A 19,656-nucleotide genomic window follows, 5' to 3' on the forward strand; every position below is an offset into this window, starting at 1 on the left:
AGAGGCCATTTATTTGTAATCTTAACATTAGAAGTTATAGGTAATTTCTCTTGTTTAGTTCTTCAAATATTTGACCAATTTTGCTTTAAACCTGGTGCTAGTCTTTAGTCTGCCATCACAGCAGCTTTATCCATGCACATTTCAGCAACATCCATTTTTCCCAGTTTCCAGTTGCCTATGTTGATTAATTTGATGGCCATTTAAAACCTGCAATTTGCTATATATCACATTCTTGGTCCCCCATCCTTGTTTTCTGCCCCATTTTGCTTACTAACATGCTTTTGTGCTTGAGCTTGGCATACTCATTGCCAGCTTCCTTATGCTTCTCACTCTTTCTGGGACGTCTTCCAGTTTTGCTCATTTAATGACATAAGCAAACCCAATACAAAGCTTTACAAAAAGCTACGTAGCTGTAGCTCCTGTTTATCCTTCAAGTAATACTCTTCTGTATGAATCCCAAGGAGCATTTTAATATGGGAATCATCTGAATTGTAAAGCTAAAGGGAGTGAAGAGATGCTTTGCTGTGGGTTCACTGGGAGGACTTTTCTGTTTTGGGGGCTCTTTTTGAGGTATTAGCAAAAAGTATTGTTACAACTTGAGGTATTAGACTATATTTTCCTCTCTCCACTTTCCCTTCCCTCCACTCCAGTAGAGTTACTGTGCTTTCTTCTCTCAGATAACATCAGAGAGTAATCAAAGCTTTATAGTGATTACTTAGGAAGGGCATACAGTTTTATAACGTTCTTTTAGAGATTTTCTTCATACACACAGATAGACGAGGATTCTAATAGGTGAGAATTGCCAAGTTGGAGAAGTGGAGTGTAGGATGTACTGCAGTACGTGTAGCAGCAGTGTAAATTACTTACTTGTGCTAAACAGTAAATATCTGAAATTCCTTTTGAGAGAGCGTGTTTGGCTTCAGTTGTATGTATCTTTCTATTTCTTAGATGTTTGTCCTTGCTTAAAATAAGCAGAGACATGGCTCAGAAATTTAAAGAATCTCATGTTAAGAAAAGTCTTATTTTTGCCATGAAAATTACCTTAGCCTGTGAAATGCTACATTGAGATCTTACAGAGGATATGGTTGTTTTCCACAAATGGATTACATGTGTAATGTATTTAGTCATATCTCTGTTCCAGATAAAATTATTGATTCAAGGTAATATAACTCTTTAAAGCATTTGGGTTTTTATTTAGTAGGTTTTTTCCCCGCAGTAATCAGATTTTCTTCCCCCTGCCACTATTACAGCAAGAACAGCCTATTGGTAGTTTAAAAAAAAGCCAAAACCCCAGGAATGTATCTTTACTTACTGGAGGATGAAAATATTATTTTTTCTTTTAGATCAGATTCCAGGAAGAATAGCAATTTTAATCATTCAATACAATGAAATGTATACAGAAAATATTAATTATACTGTCCCGAGTAGTCTTTTGCATGCAGACCTACGTATAATATCTTTCCAAATTTGTTTTTCTTAATTTGATATTAAATGAAGAAGACTGGCTGCTCTTTAGAGTTCTTTCTTCCCATGACTGGCCTAAGATGCACATGAACAAAGAAAATTTATTAAAGCATTTCACAATGAAACTCTTGCTCCATCTACTGCATAGCCCAGAGAAATCTTATCCTCAGCAAGTTGGTATGAGCAATGAGGGTCGAGCTAATATAGGTGTTGGAATTAGTCATTGGAAGACATAATTGCTATTAGAGAATGTGTGCCTGCAGCAGTGTTCTTGGTCAGGCTGAAGAAAATCTAATCTCTCAGCCTGAGCAAAGTAGACTGATAACCTGCATTTAAAGATCCTTTTAAAGAGAGTTATTTTTGCTTCTCCAGTGATTGCAGAAGTATAGTGCTCATATAAAAAAAAGTTTAATGTTTTCTAAAGACTACAAGATAACATATTGATTGTTATTACTCCTGCTGTTATTAGTTTTTGTGTGATTTTTTTTAATCGTAAAACTTGGTATTTTGGTATGGTATACAAGCTTTTTCACCATTACTCATTAGATGCATTTCTTAGTGGTGTGTGATATTATGTTTCAGTAGAATTATTTTCAAAGTGAGTGGTGTCAAGCCTTCTACGTAGCATAGAAGAGACAAACTGGATTCCTATATCCATCTATTCATTGTCTTTACCTTCACATAATAATTGCTAACCTGAAGAAGTTGAATTAAGTAGAACAATTGACTCTTGGACTAGAGTTGTTATGACCAAGTGAAATGTTAATGGTGCATGAGCCATTTTTTTCTTAATGTCTTGATTTTGTATTGTATGGTCAAATTTTGTGAACAAAGATTTGGGAAGGGCTCTCCCCACGTGGGTGCCCTTCCAGCCTGCACAGTGGATTTTTTAGGTGAGGCACAGCGTGCACAGAACTGGCCCTACCGTTTTAAGTCCTGAGGTCCATTTGCCACAGCCAAGCGAGCTTGGACAGTGACAGGGAAGTCCTCGGGACTGTCACAGCACCCGGTACTAACCGGGGCTGACCCTGCTGAGCATCCGAGATCTGACGGGATGGGATGGCAGGGAGGCATTGAACTGCCAGGGGACGGTCCCCACTGAGACTCGAACTCATGACCTTGGGATTCAGTCCAGAGTGCTCTCCTTTACACCACAGGACTGCCCCATGTCTTGATTTAATTGAAGATATTTCTAACATTAGGACAGTTGGTGACAAACAGAAAAATAAGAAAACAAGCTGTGAGACTGTCAGAAATATTGGCAGGTAGCATTTATCTAAATATTTGAATTAAGTATACCTCCAGATAATTTTTAGAGAGGATAGGAAGCTATCTGTGCCTGATTTCAGGTCAGCTGTTGGGTCATAGGAAGGCAGTAGAAAATTAACAGGTTCTTTGTTAACTCCTTGGTGAAATGAGAAAGATACTTAACTCAGTAGCTCTCATCCCTTGATGAGATTGGAGGCCTTCTAGTTAGTTTGGTAAACTAAGTAAAAAAATTGCCAGTGAGCCTGTGAGAATTCAGGAATTGCAGTGTTACATAGAGGATATGTGATCGTCTCTCCTATAGTGCTGTGGCTTTCCTCATCTTTTAAGAGGCAAAGAGACTTTTTGGACCCTTGGCAGGTTGATGGTGCAAGAGAGAACAAAACATTGCTGATGGCTCATCCTAAGACTTGGAGTAATTCGGTGATGTCCGTTTGAAATCTGCATAAGAAGGACTTTCCTTTGAGGTTTTGGGAACAGATTCCCAGTTTCTGGTGAGGAGATTGGTAGTTCCTGTCATTTGCTGACATTTCCCTCAGGTTCCCAGGACTTCCCTGCTTTTATAAATTTCCCTTCTTTGAGACTGAGTCAAATTAATTCCTGTTTTATTATGAGACAGCATCTGATTAAGTAAGCCACTTCAGCTGGGAATTTCCAGGCATGTTCATCTAATGTTACCCAAACTGTTTTGAAGTCCAGCTCGTGGCAGAACCAAGAGTTGTCCCTGCTAGTGGTGGTGTGTATATATATATATATATACACACACACACATTAATTCTTCCACATTTTCTTACTATTTTATTTTAATGGGCTGGGTAAATCAAGTGTATGTTATTTTTAATTTTTTTTTTTCATTCTGAGATTTTAATTTTTTCCCTTCCTTTGACTTACATAATATGGACTATTTCATTTATTATATTTATTCTTTTTCTTGTGCTTGGCTTTTGCATCTCGGTTATACTCACACATGATTTCTCTTTATGATTTGACTTCAATACGTTGACATATATCTAATATCTATATGTGATATTGTCAGTATTTATCTACTGTATTACTGTATCAGCCAGTTGAAAACATCTGAAGAAATGTATTTGTTTTTTCTAGCTGTATTATATACTTTGCAAAATCTTTTAGGAATATTGCTGCTGTTTGCTTTTTTCTTTTTTTTTCCATTGAACTTCCTAGCTGCATATATTTCTAAAGTGCTGAATTACAGTGGTTTGTGATAACAAATCATTGAATCTCAAAGGTTAAAACAGGTGGTTGCAAAAGTTTAGAAATAAGGGGCTCCACAGAGATTTTAGTCTGAGCTCTGTGTAAAGCACACTCTTTGATCATAAGATAGGAGGTGGTCCACGGGACAGACAGTGTTTGGACAGCTTAAAGTTAAGCATAAATCTGTGCAAGGTTGAGAATATATTTGTTAAGTTGCAATGTGGGGTAGCATTGTGAACATACAGGTAAAATAGTTACTTCAGCCCAACTGAGGACATTGTATTTGATCTGTTAATTAATACTTACATGAATCACGAAGTAGAGAGTGCTCAGCAAAAGTCAGTCTTCATTCTGCTCTGAGTTCGCCATGTCCCACTCTACAAGTTGGCTTGGATACATTGTCATAATCTTTGTATGTAAAGCATAGTTGGTCTTCTGAAAGTGTAAACTACATTTAGTGGTGTCCTTATAACTGTCTGCAGTTCCTACTGTCAGGTCAGGCTCTGCTACACTGTTCTCAGTAGACAAAATGATTGTGTGTGTGGCTCGGCTTCACGAACGAAGATTTGGGAAGGGCTCTCCCCATGTCTGTGTGCCCTTCCAGCCTGCGCAGTGGATTTTAGGTGAGGCACAGCGTGCACAGAACTGGCCCCACCGTTTCAGTCCTGAGGTTCATCTGCCACGGCCGAGCGAGCTTGGACAGTGACAGTGAAGTCCTCAGGACTAGAACCTACAGCACCTGGCATTTCCCAGGAGGTCTCCCATCCAAGTACTAATCCAGGTCTGACCCTGCTTAGCTTCCGAGATCTGACGGGATCGGATGTCAGGGAGGCATTTAACTGCCCTACAAAATTATTGTAACTGGTTGCTGATTGAGTGCAGGCTCATGGGTAGGAACGTCCTATGCCATCTAAGGTGCTTCACACTTCCTCCTCTCAGGATGGTGTCTGTTTTTCCTGTTCCAAAATGTCAAAGTCAACTTTGTATTAATGTTTAAGGAACAAAAAAGTCTGCAAAATGCTGGGTCTGATTATATCCTGGCTTGAATATGTAAACCGCATCTCCTTGGCAGATGAGGTCCAGTAGGCACTCTGCACTTCAGTCTGCTGAGGCAAGACTTGTTACTGGCATCAGAAGTCCTTATTGCAGGAAGGTGGACCAGCACATATTGTCAAGCCTTGAAGTTAGAGAAACTAAGATAGTATGCTCTAGTGCCAGAGGCCATGAAAGTTCTCTCCAGCTAAGGAAGGATGCTCTGCCCTGGAAGGGTGCAGCCCCTGTGGAAGGTTATGTGATAGGCCTCGTTATTCTGCTGTAGGTTCATGCTCCCCCCCACTCCCCCTTCTGTTTGGGCAACACGTTAGTTTTGAGAATTACTTTGTTACATTTATTTTGTATGTACTTTGTTACAGGGTGGTCTCATGGTGTAAAGGAGAGCACTCTGGACTCTGAATTCCAAGGTCATGAGTTCGAGTCTCAGTGGGGACCATCCCCTAACAGTTCAATGCCTCCCTGCCATCCCATCCCATCACATCTCGGATGCTGAGCAGGGTCAGCCCTGGTTAGGACCAGGTGCTGTGACAGTCCCGAGGACTTCACTGTCACTGTCCAAGCTCGCTTGGCCGTGGCAAATGGACCTCAGGACTTAAACGGTGGGGCCGGTTCTGTGCACGCTGTGCCTCACCTAAAAAAATCCACTGTGCGGGTTGGAAGGGCACCCACGTGGGGAGAGCCCTGCCCAAATCTTCCTTGGCGAAGTCTGGCCATACATATATACTTTGTTACATTTGTTTTGTATGTACTGTGTTGTATGCAGGGGAATCCTAAAATTAATCTCTGCACCCTTTAAGATTAGACTTCCAAGATCCCTAGGAGTTGTATGTCAAGAGAATGTTGGAAAATCCTTCCGAACATTGGGTAACTGCATTTGAAAAACAGCTTTACGTGATCCTTGAACATTGCAGAGTCCTGCACTGCCCTAGACAGTTTCTTTTCTAGGACGTGTGTGTCTCAATTAGTATGTATTGCTATCAGGTTGGATATTTTATTTGGTCATCTCATCACTTTTTAGAATCTGGCTTCGCTTCAGGAATTTAATAAGACCTTGAGGCAAAACAGTCTTCCAAATGGAATGGTGATCTGTCTTGATGAATTTATCACTGGATCCGTCCCTTGGATGAATCCAGTAACGGGGATGTAAAGTTTTTAGAAATGCTGTCCAGCTTGCTAAGGGAATATTGTAATTTTCTCTTTCATGAGCAGAGACTTTAGGGGGCGATTTGCCCATGCATGTCACCCCTACAGGGGAGCTTCCTGGGCTCCTGTGGTGTGCTCTTCTGTCTCACACACCCAGTGCAGGAAAGCAACATGAATAAACAAGTATGTTTACTTCTGTGTGGGATTGTTTTTAATGGGTTTGGATTTTTGTGTTCTTGTTGTGTTCAGGGTTTTTTTCCCCAGTTCTTCTGTGTTTTTGCTTTGTTGTGGAATAGGAGTAAGTATCTCCTAGCTAAAGTTTCACTACTGGTGTCAATTTGCCTCTGGATTATCAAGAAAAGTGGTGTGATCAATTTTCTTTTCCATGTTGTTCCTGTCCTGATAATGCGGTTCCACAAGGGCTTAACATAGAGTTGATGTGGTGCTGACTTCTCAGTGCTGAGTGTTCCACTTCCTCCTTGGGCCTGTGCTGATGCTTGGGGAACTGTCTGGGGGGTCCATGTGCTCAGGGAGCTGGAAGTTACCCTGGCAGGAGAGTTGTCAGGGTTTATCAGGCTTGGCTGCCTGTGCTGCTGCCCATCCTGCTGCCCCCTTGGTGATGGGGGTGAAAGCAGGTGCAGACATGTAAGCAGTGATGGGTTGGCTTCAGAAGCCATCATACCACATGGGGACTTAACCAGAGTTGTTTTAAGTATGCAATGGAGAAGAAAAAAAATCCCAGTTTATAAACTTTGAGAGAAGGAATGAGTTGAGATTCAGAGCCTGGTCCTGATTAGCTGCATGTATACTTTGCTTCTGTAAAAAATACTCAGCTGGCCCAGAAGAGTGGTTGGTTGATCATGTCAAACACACTTGACACTTTAAGCTGGTCACTCTTTTGTGAGTAAACCTTGCTGCTGTCTTCCTTGTCTGGAAGCAAACTTCAGGCTTTCAGATTGTAGTTTCTAGACTCTAGAAACAACCCATTCCTCTCAGTTTTGAAGTTTGATATTAAACCATTTTCTACTTCTCATACCCCTTAAAATGTCTGAGAAGCTCCATGTGCTTGACATGATCCTGAGCCATAAGTTGTTTCATGTCTCTCCTGTCTTTTTTTAGGCTAGTTGAAAAATGACCTGGCTGCATCCTTTATAAGTGCAATGAAAACTCTTCCAAGTTTCCTCTGCCAGAAGTTTTGCTTTCTGGGTGTGTTCTGTTCTTGTTTAGTTGGTTCAATTAATGATCAACATTAGCATGTAGTTTTCTTTCTGTTTCACTGAGGGCTTTTGAGCAAACTGTGTGTTCTGTGACATTCAGAATCAGTATTGCCCTATAGCTGCCTGTGTCTCCAGGTGCTGGCAGGATGTCCTGGGTGAGTTGGGAATGCTCACTGGGAACTCTTTGCTGGCAGGTTTGAAGATCCCATGTAATAAATCAAAAAGTCTAGCGAGGTTTAACTGATCACCTCCTGAGCAAAGAGCAATGGCTGGCAAGAAATGTGGAAAGAACTCTGTCTCTGAAAGACTATGTTTAAATGTGTCCAGGAGTCTGTCCTTCATTCCCCCTTTCCTTCAAAACAATAGGTTTGTGTTAGATTTCTTGGGTGAGCAGCGTTAGCAGTTTTATTTTGGCAAGATCCAAAATGTTTTACTGTTTTGCTTGGTAGGGCTGACTGTACCTTCTAGTATTGTACCAAGTGACAAATAAAAATAAGTAAAGAAGAGGATTTGGGGAAAAACTTTTTCTCCCTCTCCTTGACTTCACCTGTGGTTTACTGCAGCAGCTTTTAGCTGGCTTGTTTCAGTTTTCACTGGGGCTACAGGGAGGGTTCAGTTTTGTCATAGCAATTAATGGAGATGATATGGGCTGTCTGTCCTGAATTAGCCCTGGAAAATCTTGTTTGTGTGTTTGCGATGAGTCAGGAAGGAAAGTGCCAGGTTGGAATAACTGTGCCAATTCTGAGTGAAATGGAACAAAAGCAGGAAGGTCCTGTTCTGCTGCACCTGCATGCCTGGCCGGGCTGAGGGAGAGGAGGAAACAAGTTACCCGAGTTCAGGTTACAGGACCTGATTTAGTGGTATGAAGGTACTTGTTTTTCTGAAGTGTTTTGACTGGCATCTCAGGGATGGACCAATGCTTTTTTTTTCATCCCTTAAATAAAAAGGATCTGTGATTCCATGTGGTAATGAACTCCACCCTCCCATATGACAGTGCTGTGTTTAATTAAAAAAAGGGAGTTAGAGTAATCTAACATGCACAGGATTAATATAAGTTGGTGTCACCGTATGAAAATTAGGAAGTATTCTAAAGATCCTTGTGTAATGAAATTCTGAAACTCTTACTAGCTGTGTCTCCTGCTGCACTGGTAGATGGGCTGTTTTCTATCCTAGATTGCTTCAAGTGTGGAGCTGTAAACATTGCATCCTGCATCACAATTCTGAGTAGAAAAACAATTCTGTCTTGAAGTGTACAAGTTTATTTCTCATATGTCTCACATATGTTGATCTGTGTTGAGCACTTAAAAGACAAACAACAAAAAAACCTCAAAACAAAAACCCGTCAAAACTTCCAAGGGGCTTAGAGTCCATACTAACAAACACAGAATAAGACTTTATTCCAAGTTCAGCATAAATTAGTCTCTCACCACTGTATATGACTGCCTTTAGAAAGGGAACTTCATTGTCTGTTGGCATTAAGGGATTGCTTTGCACCTAACAATAGAAATGTTTTGCTATTAGCTTAGAAGTTGTTTTTGTGAAATCCAGAATGTTACAACTGTGAAGAAAAGGAAAGATGTAGAAAAAGAATAAGGGGGAAGTTATTTTGTTCAGTATCTCAATACTGTCTATTGAACTTCTAATACTGTGTACTTCCTATGGATTGGATTTCTTTAGAAAGTTTTATAAAATGCTTTTCAGAGTTGCAACATCAGTTAGTGAAATATTTGCATATTCTTGACAGAGACCAGATTTATTCAAAATCCTTGTATCTTATTGCTGATAGCTTCAAATACTTTCAAAAGTTCATGCCTGGTATTTCTACATATTGTGTAAATCTGATCTAAACAAAAGGATCACGTGCATGTGTTTGATTGTTTTCTTCATGCTCTTGTGGAAAGCATGTGTGAGCAAGCTGAGGGTATGGATACATGTTACATTTTATCACAATTGTGTCTGATTCTCTTCTGTCTATGCCATGCATGGACCTTGGTATCTGATTTAAAAATCTGTATATACTTCTTTCCTCACTCTTGTGTGTTTGATGCTTGAGTTTTTCTGAGCTTAGTCCTGTGTGTCATCTCCTGTTTCAGTGGAGAAGGTTGGTTGATTTTCATTTTTAGGTTTATTTAATAGCAAAGTTTCTATCATGCATTCCCAATCTAGTATGCATTTAATTGCTGATAAGAAATTATGAAAAAATCATGTGTGCACACATTCAGTCTCTTCACTTGCCTGTTCCAAAGCACTTTTTCACATGTCTGAGAGAGAGGAAAAATTAGTGCTCTGTTAATGTTTCGATTTAGACCAGATGTCCTTTACTAATTGTATTGATTGGTGTATGTGGCCAGAGTAAGCTGTGGTTTTGTGCAGATGTGAGGTTTACCTGGAGGAGGAGAGAATCTCCTTTTTCTGATGCAAGCTGAGGGATCATGTACTATAATCTTGAGCAGTTGCACCGTGTCCCATTCCTGTATGCCTGGACCTATGGATGCTCTTCGTCTATTTGCAGAACAGTCGAGTCTGAACATCTCTGCTGGTTTCTACATTGAGGTTTACCAAGAGCTTTCAAAAGATTTTACTTTTGCAGTTGTGTTTGATTGTTATTTCAGCAAAAGAAAAAGACTTGCTTGAGGTTGCTTTCTAGAAACTCCTAGATCCTACAGGAATAGTTGCAGACAGCAAGCGGTTTAAGCATGAAAAGAGCTGGACATCCAGGACATTAATTCGCTCCTCTCTCCCCTTTCCTTCCCCTGTATTGTCAAAGCTGTTGTAGATCAGACCACTTTAGAAGATGGTATTCTCAACTCTTCAGTCTCCCTCTGTCTGGGCTACCTATTTTGAAAAATATTTTCCTATTTGCCAAGTATGACAGCTGTTACAAATGCTGATGTGTGTGGCACATGTTTGAAAATGTTAGGAGTTATGGACGTAAAACCTGGCTGCAAGATGCTGAAGTCCAGGACAGGATATGCTATTGAGGGACAAAGTGTGGTGATGTGCCTTTCCTAGCACTGCATGTGCATACTCTGCTTCCATGGGCTGACTCCACCAAGGAATTTGCCTTGCAATAGTTCAAGATGGGGAAAATTCAGGACTAAGAGGTTTGTTTAATCAAGTGTGGTGTGTTTGTAGGCAGATCGATGTGTGGAAATTACCCTCTTACTCTGAAGGACTATGGAGGCCTTCAATGTTGTTTAATTGAGAAGGGCTGTGTGGATTGGTGGCTGGAATGGGTTTGGGGAATTCCTAAAACTAAGTTGTAAGAGGTCATAATGTAGGTGATGCTGTAAGTTTAAATATAGTGTATAATCCATGAGAATACTACTCTAGTGGCGAGTAAGTTGATCTGTAAAGTAGTGGAGCCCACACTTTGTACCAGCTTGGTGGGGTTAGTTCTTCTGCACTTTCTCAAAGATAATGTGTCTGGCCATCAGGTCATCTGGCCCTGGCACACTTACCTTGGGTAAACAAAGAAAACGATAGCTTTGAATCTCAGGGAAGGAATGGGTCAGGTTAACTCTCTTGTGATCTTAGTGCCGTTGGCTTTCTGCAATAACTCTGATGGAACATGTCAGAAACAAACGTGTTTGGGAGTAATAGAGGTTAATCAAGCTCTCTTTAGTCACAATTTATAATTGAATGCTAGAAGTACTTTTCTGAGATTTCTGGAAACTTGGTGGATTTGTTTTGCATGAGTTTTTATTTTCTTATTTTTAAATACTTGACTAGTGTGAAAAATACCTAAATGGCTGCTCTAATAAACTGCTTCAGGTCAAAACTTTTGTTACTGCTGCACCTTGTTTTTGTGTAAAAGTGCACTTTATTTTAAGAAACATCTGACTTTGTGTTTATTTCTAGACATGTTATTTTACATTGACATAAACTGAATATATTGAGTCATGTTTATGATGTACTAGTAAGGTTGTGTTTCCCACTACATTATACATATATGAAGATATGTTATCAGGGTATGTAGAGAAATAACAGAATCCCTAATTAAAATCCTGTGTGGGAAATTCAATTTGTTAGCTAGAATTGTTTTTAGATGGCAGTGAACTTCAAGAAGAGTGTTGGTTCTTACAGTCTCCTTGTTCCCAGCACCCTGAAAAATTTCTCAGAATTTAGAGATTTTTTTTTTCCTACTAAAATGGCATTTTAAATAGCCACATAGTTGCTGATGCATAATGAATGAATGTATTGTAATGGGCCAGAAGGATCTTAAAGCTGGTCTTTCTAGACAGTACTGGTGCTGTGTGCTTCTGTGAAACTCAGCTTTAGTATTGTTTGGGAATAGTCTGAGATACTGTTATTTGACCTTGATTTTTTTTTCAGCTTCTTAACCTTTTATTTCAGTTTTATTGAGTGCTAATTTCTAAAGCTGATGAGTTTCTACTTTAAATTCCTCTGTAGTTTCCAACAATAGCAAGCTGTTTATGTGTAAAAGAGAGGCCTATTACAAGACTTAAAATAATTTGAATTTCATTCAGTGTTGTTCAATTCAGAAATTTTATATATTTATTTATATGTGGCTCACAAACTGGGAAACTTGACTTTCTTTATGCACGATTTCTGTCATCCTTGGGCATAGCTGGGGAGAATGGATGACTAAAGATAATCTGCTTAAGAGGGAATAATTAGGAACCATCCAGAGTGGCTTCATTTTTCTGTCACAATAGGACCAAAATCCATAATTATCACGACTATGAACCTTGTTACCTTTTTTCATCTTTGAATTTGGTAGTATGTTATATTGTCATTATGATTAAGCAATGCTTTCCCTGTTAAATCTGCATTAAAATTATCTGTTCTGTGAAGCCATCATATTCTTTATCCATGGTGTTGGTTTAACTTGCCTATCCAACTGTTTATCTGAGAGATCCCTTTAGCTGTCTGCTGGGAGTGGGCTAATCCTGGGAAGCACATGAATTTGGCTGTTGATGTTGGGGTTGCCAATGCTTCTGGTAGGTGTTGTGTTTCCTGTAGTGAAGATGCAATTCCATGTGTAAACAAGCTCAAAGACTTCTAAAACTTGCTTGTTTAGCACAGTGTTGTAGCTCCAGACGGGGTTCTAGGTACAGCTAAAATATTCATTATTAGCACCATACAGGTACTGATCTTGCAGGGTGTATTTTTATGGGAGACTTTTATTCGGACTGTGGCTTATCACATGTGGGACTAGTGTCTGATTCTGAAGGAATATTTCAAAGCTTTCTTGCCTGGAGCTGTCCTTCTGATCTTCTCTTTCCAAGTCCACAGAAAATATTTTAATGATGTGCTTCTAAAGGATAAATACTATTACTAGCATGTTGTTTCATGGCTGAATAAATTTGTCTGATAGAGAGAATCTAAACATGCCTGGCTTGCTTGATTCTCCAGTAATTTGGAAAACAGATCAGCAGTGGCAGGACAGTAGCATTTTACAGAGATACTGAGGTAATGAAAAGACAAACAATATTATATTTAGGACCGTTTTCTTGGCCATAGTGAATAATTAATAATGCTGGAGGTGATGTAAGCAGAATTGTGCCACATCTGGGGAGAACATTCTGGTTGTGGTCTGCTCCCTGCTTTTTTCCAGTTGCATTACAGCTGTTTGCTGGTTTTCCCAATCCACTAGTGCTTATGCCCTGATATAATCTCGCTTGGTTCAGTGGGACTATCTGTAAATCTGAGTGTTTACAGGAGGGGATTGACTTCAGTCTATAATAAATGCTCACTGAAGCTGGGAATACTGCTTTAAATTCTGTTTTGTATACTAAAATAATTAATTCCATAAGGAGTGATGAGTGAGATCAGCATAGAAAAATGTTAGGTTGGCCATTGGGAGAAACAGTGAAACCTCTGTCTGCCCTCAGACTCTGCTTTCACCCCAAGGTCAAGGATCTAGAAACAGTCTCAGTTCGTGCTCTGTACAAAGATAACCACTTTTTGATTGAGGCAGTCAGCAATGGGAAGGTATTAAGGCGTCTCTTGAGTTGATGATGCTTTATGCTTAGCTGGGAGTAAGCATGTCTTTCTGTTATAAAATCTGAAAACTGGTCTGTGAAGACATTGTTTTTACCTCCAGTATTTGCCAACCTTAAAAACCTGTAACTTAAAAGATTAGAAGCTAAATTTTACCTGTTAAACATTTGTATCCATCTGCCACTGTTAGAAAGTATGTGAAATACTGAAACACTTACCACCTCTTTGATATTTTTCATTACTTTGATTTCTCCTTGGAACATTGCCAAGCCCCATCTGTATCTTGCCCCTTATGTATTTGGAAGAGTACAGAAGCCGTGCAGATTTCAGTGACTAACATCTAATGTGGGATGATGTGTTGGCATGCATTAAAAATAACTTCCTTTTAGTTCTTCAGACTTTTTGAGATTTAAAATATTTCATGAGATATCATGGAGTTTTAAAGAATAGTTGTTTTTAAATAAAATTGTAGGTTATTGCTCAAATGAGAACTTATGTGACCTACAAAAAGATGCCAACATGTTTGGGGAGCAAAGTAAATTTTTTTGTAATGTTATTTGAGTGAAGAAAGTAAAGAAAAAATAGAATAAAACCTCGATTCCAAATATACCAAAGTACAAGTATATTTTGTACTGTGTATTTTTAAAATACTAAATTTGGCTATGATTAGACAAGCAACAGTGCTATACTGTGTATTTGGGCATATTTTAAAAAGATCTCTGATGGTTTGTTGTCTACTGGCTAGGTGTCTCTAGTTTTACTTTTGGAGCTGGTAAAATCTTTCTGCAGACTTTTTTTCATGAGACGTGCATCAAGCTCTGCCCAAAGAGAGCGTGTTCCCCTTAGGCTGCTGACCAAAGTTATCAGTTATATTGTAGAAGTAAATAAATTGCTCCCCTCTACACCTTTTTATGCGTTTAGTCTATTCTGTTGCAGCTGTCTAAAATCCAAGTAGCTAAATTCCCAACTGTTTCATTTGCCCTCCAGCATACCTCTGTGGATGGATACACGGAACCACATGTCCAGCCTATCAAGTCAAGTAGCAGACAAAACATCCCCCGATGTAGAAACTCCATTACATCTACAAATGAAGAGCATCCTCACATTGGAAATTATCGCTTACTGAAAACAATAGGAAAAGGAAATTTTGCCAAAGTGAAACTGGCAAGGCATGTCCTTACTGGAAGAGAGGTAAGCCTTTAAAAAAAAAACCAAAACAGGCTGACGGGCTGTTTTTTTCTTCTCTTTGGCTATCTTTGTAATAAGTATTTCTTCTAGAGGCTGTTTCAGGACATAGAAGTTAATTGAGATGCCTGAGTTTTCACCTAACCACCCACACACTTTTTTAAAATGTAGCTTCTTGGTAACAAGATGAAGTCTTGTATATCAAGGGGTATTTTGGGTCTGGGAGGGGGTCTGTTCATCCCCAAGCATTTTCAAAACTGAAGAGAAATATATTGATAAGTAGATTACGTTGATATTCATAATCTATTGATAGATCCACTATTTGGAGGGCCTGGTTTTGCAGTGGAGAAAATAACATTGTTCTGTCTAAACACTGACAGAAGTATAAAACTGATTCCTTGGTGACAAAATTCTGACATCCTAATAGGTTACTCAATTTTCTAGGTGAAATGTATAGAAGTAGATGCATATGCAATTCTCAGGGTGAATCTGATTTTGCTCACAGAGGGGCAATGTATTTTTGCTGAAACCTTTTTCTGAGTTTAGTAATTTATGGTTGTTTTTTTTTAACCAAGGTTGCTGTGAAAATAATAGATAAAACCCAGCTGAATCCTACTAGTCTGCAAAAGGTAAGAATAGACCATAACATCTGAAATTCTGTAAACAGATGAAATGTGATTGTTTATTTACTTAACAAAAATATTTTATCCCTTTATTTTGTTAAACAACATCTTTCTGTGCATATAACCTTGGGAGAGGGTGGTGTGTTACTGTCTTTGCTATAATTGCACATAAAATTTGTCTGGGGGCAGTTACTCGATGTGGTTCCTATCTAAGCACTGCTGCCTTGCACTTCCTTCCTCCTCTAGCTTTGCTATTTGCCAACAGGAAAATTTGTTCCTAATTAGGTACACAAACAGTTTATCTACATACTAAATCAAGAGGTAATGCTGTAAAGGATGGTGTTTTTCTTGGATTTTTCTTTAATGGAGTAACTGTTTTTTGCGGACTTAGAATACCAGGTTTTATTGTTTTAATGGGTTTCTCTACCTTTATCTTTATTTTTCCAATTTCAATAAAATGTTTGTTAAACTCAGGGCACCTGTGGCAATTACTTCTTGTGTATAGAGTTGATGAAATGACTGAATATAATCAGAACAGTTTTGCTTTTTTCTACCTGTAGATAAAAATTCAGAAGTCCTTCATAATCATTGTCATAATAATTGTTTTATCAAAACCCAGGAGGGGGTTGTTTGGTTTGGGTTTTTTTACTATTTAACTTGGCATATGCTCTGTGGCTGAAAGACAGAAATATATTGTCCTACTGGGGCATAGCCATTATAAAAACTTGGGATATTTTTTGTTTCCAGATATTCAGCTGCTGCTGTTGGTAGCTGTAAAATGAAAGAAAGAGGCCAGAGCTTATTGTTGTTCTTTTATCTCTGGCTGTCATTACATTTTTTTTCTTGTGTAACTTTGGTTATGGGGAGTTATGAACAGCTTTGCTTTAATTTCTTTTTTCCTTTATTTCTCTTATACTTTGATTCATTTGCTTTAATTTCTCTTTTATAGTACTTCTGACTGTGGGTTCTTCTGGATTTGTTTTTTTTTTAATTCAACCTGCTGTGCAGTCCATGCAAAAGCTTTGCTGTTACGTCCTAAATCCTATACTAAGCAAATCTCTTTGCTAATATTTAAGGTAGTGAATAGGGACCCACAGAGGCAGTACAGGCTAGAGCATATTGTGGTGCTGCTCACGTAGCTTGTTTCCTACCTACCTTGGTCTTCACACTTAGAGAGATAGGCAAGTTTGTCTCGTTGTTGAGCAATAAGAGGGTAAAAAAGTGTTAAAACTCTCTGGAAAACTAAGCAAGAAAAACTGAATTCTGGGACAGTTGTTTTAATGATGTTACATTTCACACAACAATATTCAATGATAACTCAATAAATCATTCCATGAATAAATAAAAGTCTCACAGCCTACAAAAGATGCTGTCATACTGCACAAAAAGTACACAGAATACTCATACAATAGGGCATTGCTGCTGTTATTTGTTTTTCGAGTGCAAAGCTGGTAACAACAGAAACAGTATTAGGTACAGTTAGAAGGAGCTGATAGCAAAACTAAGGACAGGAGTTTAAATTTAGTGATTAAACCACAATTTATTTCCTCAGTAGCTTCTAAAAGAATGTATCCCTTGCATCTTCTGCCTTAACTGAAAAGTGGGATAATTTGTTGATATAAAATTTTTTACTTGTAAAATATTCATTATAACTTTCAGAAAAAGTCATCTTTGTTTTGAAGCTCTGTATGTCTTAGACTCTGACTGTTAGTGAGTGACCAGATACTGATGTCCCTGAAAGCTTTTAAGTAAGCTGAAGGTTTTTTCAGAGTCACTGAAGCAACTGTAAATGAGGAGCAAATGAGAGTTGGAGGGTGGTTCACTAGCATGCTTAGGAGAATTTCTGTTAGTATTTTGATGGCTAATTTGTAAATAAAATAACAGAAATTCTTGTTCTGTTCTATGAAATCAGTCATCTTTGTATTTGTTTCTGCACTGAACTATTACATAATGTTTGATTTTTTTTATATGCTATTTGGTATCACTGTAATGTGAATTTTTATAGTTTTGTCATCAGGCTTATACTGTACATAGGGCTGTTAGTAGTCAATTTTTTTCAAGAGGTAATGTTGGAAATGGGAAGTGGTGATAGTAGTATTGTGTGTATAGGAACAGACAGTTCTGTATTGAAAGTTTACAGAGCAACGCTCTTATTGCCACAAAAATACCACTCCTGAGTTTGAAACCCATCTAAATTTGCATGATTGAGAGGGAAGTCTCTAGAACTTCAAAGCTGATAAACTGTATGCAGTTCAGCAAAACTTCTAGGCCTTCAGTCACTAGTGATTATTATTAATCAAACAAGGCAAATTCGTAGTGATCTTAGGCACAAGATCATTCACAAAACCATCCGCTTTCCATTCACTGGATACTAAGTGCAAGTAGGTTTTGCCACAGTACTTGCTACTGACCTAATTAAGTGAAATGAGTCATCGCAGCTTGGCATGCACCATTCTGTTTTGTAAACAGAAATATTTGAGCACGTACTTCAGTTGCTGAAAGTGTCATGCAAGCTGGGTCTGTAGTTAGTCACGGGTATAAAAGCAAATAGCATTTATTTTCTTCTTAGGTGCTCTCTCCCAGTGGTATTCATGCCACGTAGTGTGGACAGGGTACTTCAGACATAGTTGTTTTAACTTGGGTCATCTCCTAACATTTGGAGGTTTAACTAAACTGACCTTGTTAATTTTTAATTTTGCTTTCTTGTGCATGCAATTTCATTGTCTTAAGGAACATGATGTTTCTCACTTCAAAACCTCTACCTCTTTAATTAGAAAATCGATGTTGAATTAAGGGCCCTGCCTTTTTGTTTTGTTTTCAGTTTGTTCAGTATATGGTTCCCACCTTACTCAGTGGCCTCGTGTTTAGAAGACAGAGCTGGCTTTTTTGTTGATTTGCTGTCTTGATAGTAACATACTGTACTGACTTAGCTTTTGCACTGTTGTTATTGTAATCCCAAATGTAAGTATTTGGGTTTCGTCATAGCTTGAATTTGTATCAAAATAGCTGTTCTATTTTCTGCATGTCTGCTACATTGAAAGTGTTGTCTTGTACTGGCTTTGTCAGGGATGTTTCTAAAATAGCATTCTGTTGATCGTCTTCAAACTGCTAGTGGAGCAGAAGGTGCTTTCTTTTTCCTCAATAGGTTTAATTAGGAAATTATATTTCAAATTTTCCCCTTTTAGGAATGAGCAAGCTTTTTATTCTTTAAACATATTTGAAGGCTCAAATGCTCTTTCTGTTGTTAACAAAAGCAGAACAGAAGTAAAGTAGTAGTAGAAGATTTGAAACAATTTCAATGTTACCCATTGAAAGCAAAGGGGGATTTTTGCAGCATCACTTCTCAAATGGTTTCCAAATTAGAGAAGCATTCAAGTACATCTTTCAAACCAAGAAAAAGCCTTGGTTAACTGAAGATTTTCATTTTAATTGTAGTGACTTAAAATAGTAAATCTTAAAGATAGGTGTCAATCTGGCAGCGACTAGAAGTGTTGTCAATGCTGTGACAGAAGATCTTTGTACTTTCTGCAGTCTATGCCCTAAAAAATTAAGCTGGGAATGCAGGAATAGATTTTTTTAATGTTTTGTACCTTTTCTATACATACAGGTTTTAGGAATTCAGTGTGGTACTGGCTGTTCTTTTCTGTAAGTGGAGCTATTGGGGCTACAGCCCTTTTGCAGCAAGGAAATGCTTGTTCAAGAGATCTCATTTGATTGGTAGCACTTTTAAAAATGAAGGGTAGTCCTATAAATGTGTGGTAGAGTGGGGAAAGAGAAGTCAGGGAGCACTTACACCTTCTGAGAAAGCTGTACACTGCTGCTCAAGAAAGTTCAGGTGTCCATGAATTCTGAAAATGCTATTTTATCAGTAAAATAGATCATAATCCTACAAGTCATCTTGTCGTGAAAGGAGCATCAATTATCCCTGTTACGTACAGATTTTTATGAATTTAACAGACTTGACTTCATAGGAAATAACTATAGTCTTTTTGCTTAAATACCTCTATGTGCAAGAAAAGAGATGTATCCTGCTTGTTATTGAGCGGTGTAATGGCTATTTGTTAAAGGTGTATATATTTCTATAAGTGCATACTTACTGGTGTAACAAGTGTTAATGACCAGAGGAGATTTATCCCAAAGTAGTGCTTCATGGAATGCAGAGTTGCAATGTAAAATAATGCACTCTACTACTTGTACTGTTAACTCTTTTATTCAAGTGTGATCCATTGTTCAGAGATTTTCTAGATTGTTTTTCTCTTGCAGAAGTGGGATGCACGTTGGCATCTGCTTAGATTTTATAAGTGTGCCTTTATACTGGACCAAATGAAATCCTGAATATGCACCAGAACTTCAGAGGACAGTTCACTTGTCCAATTTCCATTCCACTCCCCCTCTGCTGATTTGAACATCTCTGTTGAAATAAGGTTCCCTGTTCTTTCTCCCTTCTCTGCATTTGAGAGACACTTAGACATCCAATTGGACCCTACGGGCCAGGAACAACTCAAGGTGTAATGTGGTCTCCA

The 19,656-nt window shown here is 38.5% G+C and overlaps 1 protein-coding gene across 6 annotated transcripts in view; it reads left to right on the forward strand.

Moving 5' to 3' along the window:
- MARK1 (microtubule affinity regulating kinase 1) overlaps window positions 1-19,656 on the forward strand; it is a 60,023-nt gene that overhangs the window by 9,065 nt on the left and 31,302 nt on the right. For all 6 annotated transcript variants that reach the window (XM_071579148.1, XM_071579133.1, XM_071579116.1 and 3 more), the window contains exons 2-3: window positions 14,313-14,516; window positions 15,086-15,139. In XM_071579148.1, coding sequence (XP_071435249.1) covers window positions 14,313-14,516; window positions 15,086-15,139 — 258 coding nt within the window. The remainder of the gene's footprint in view (window positions 1-14,312; window positions 14,517-15,085; window positions 15,140-19,656) is intronic.

The sequence above is a fragment of the Pithys albifrons genome, chromosome 2, assembly GCF_047495875.1.
Source record: "Pithys albifrons albifrons isolate INPA30051 chromosome 2, PitAlb_v1, whole genome shotgun sequence".
In the NCBI taxonomy this organism is placed as follows: Eukaryota; Metazoa; Chordata; class Aves; order Passeriformes; family Thamnophilidae; genus Pithys; species Pithys albifrons.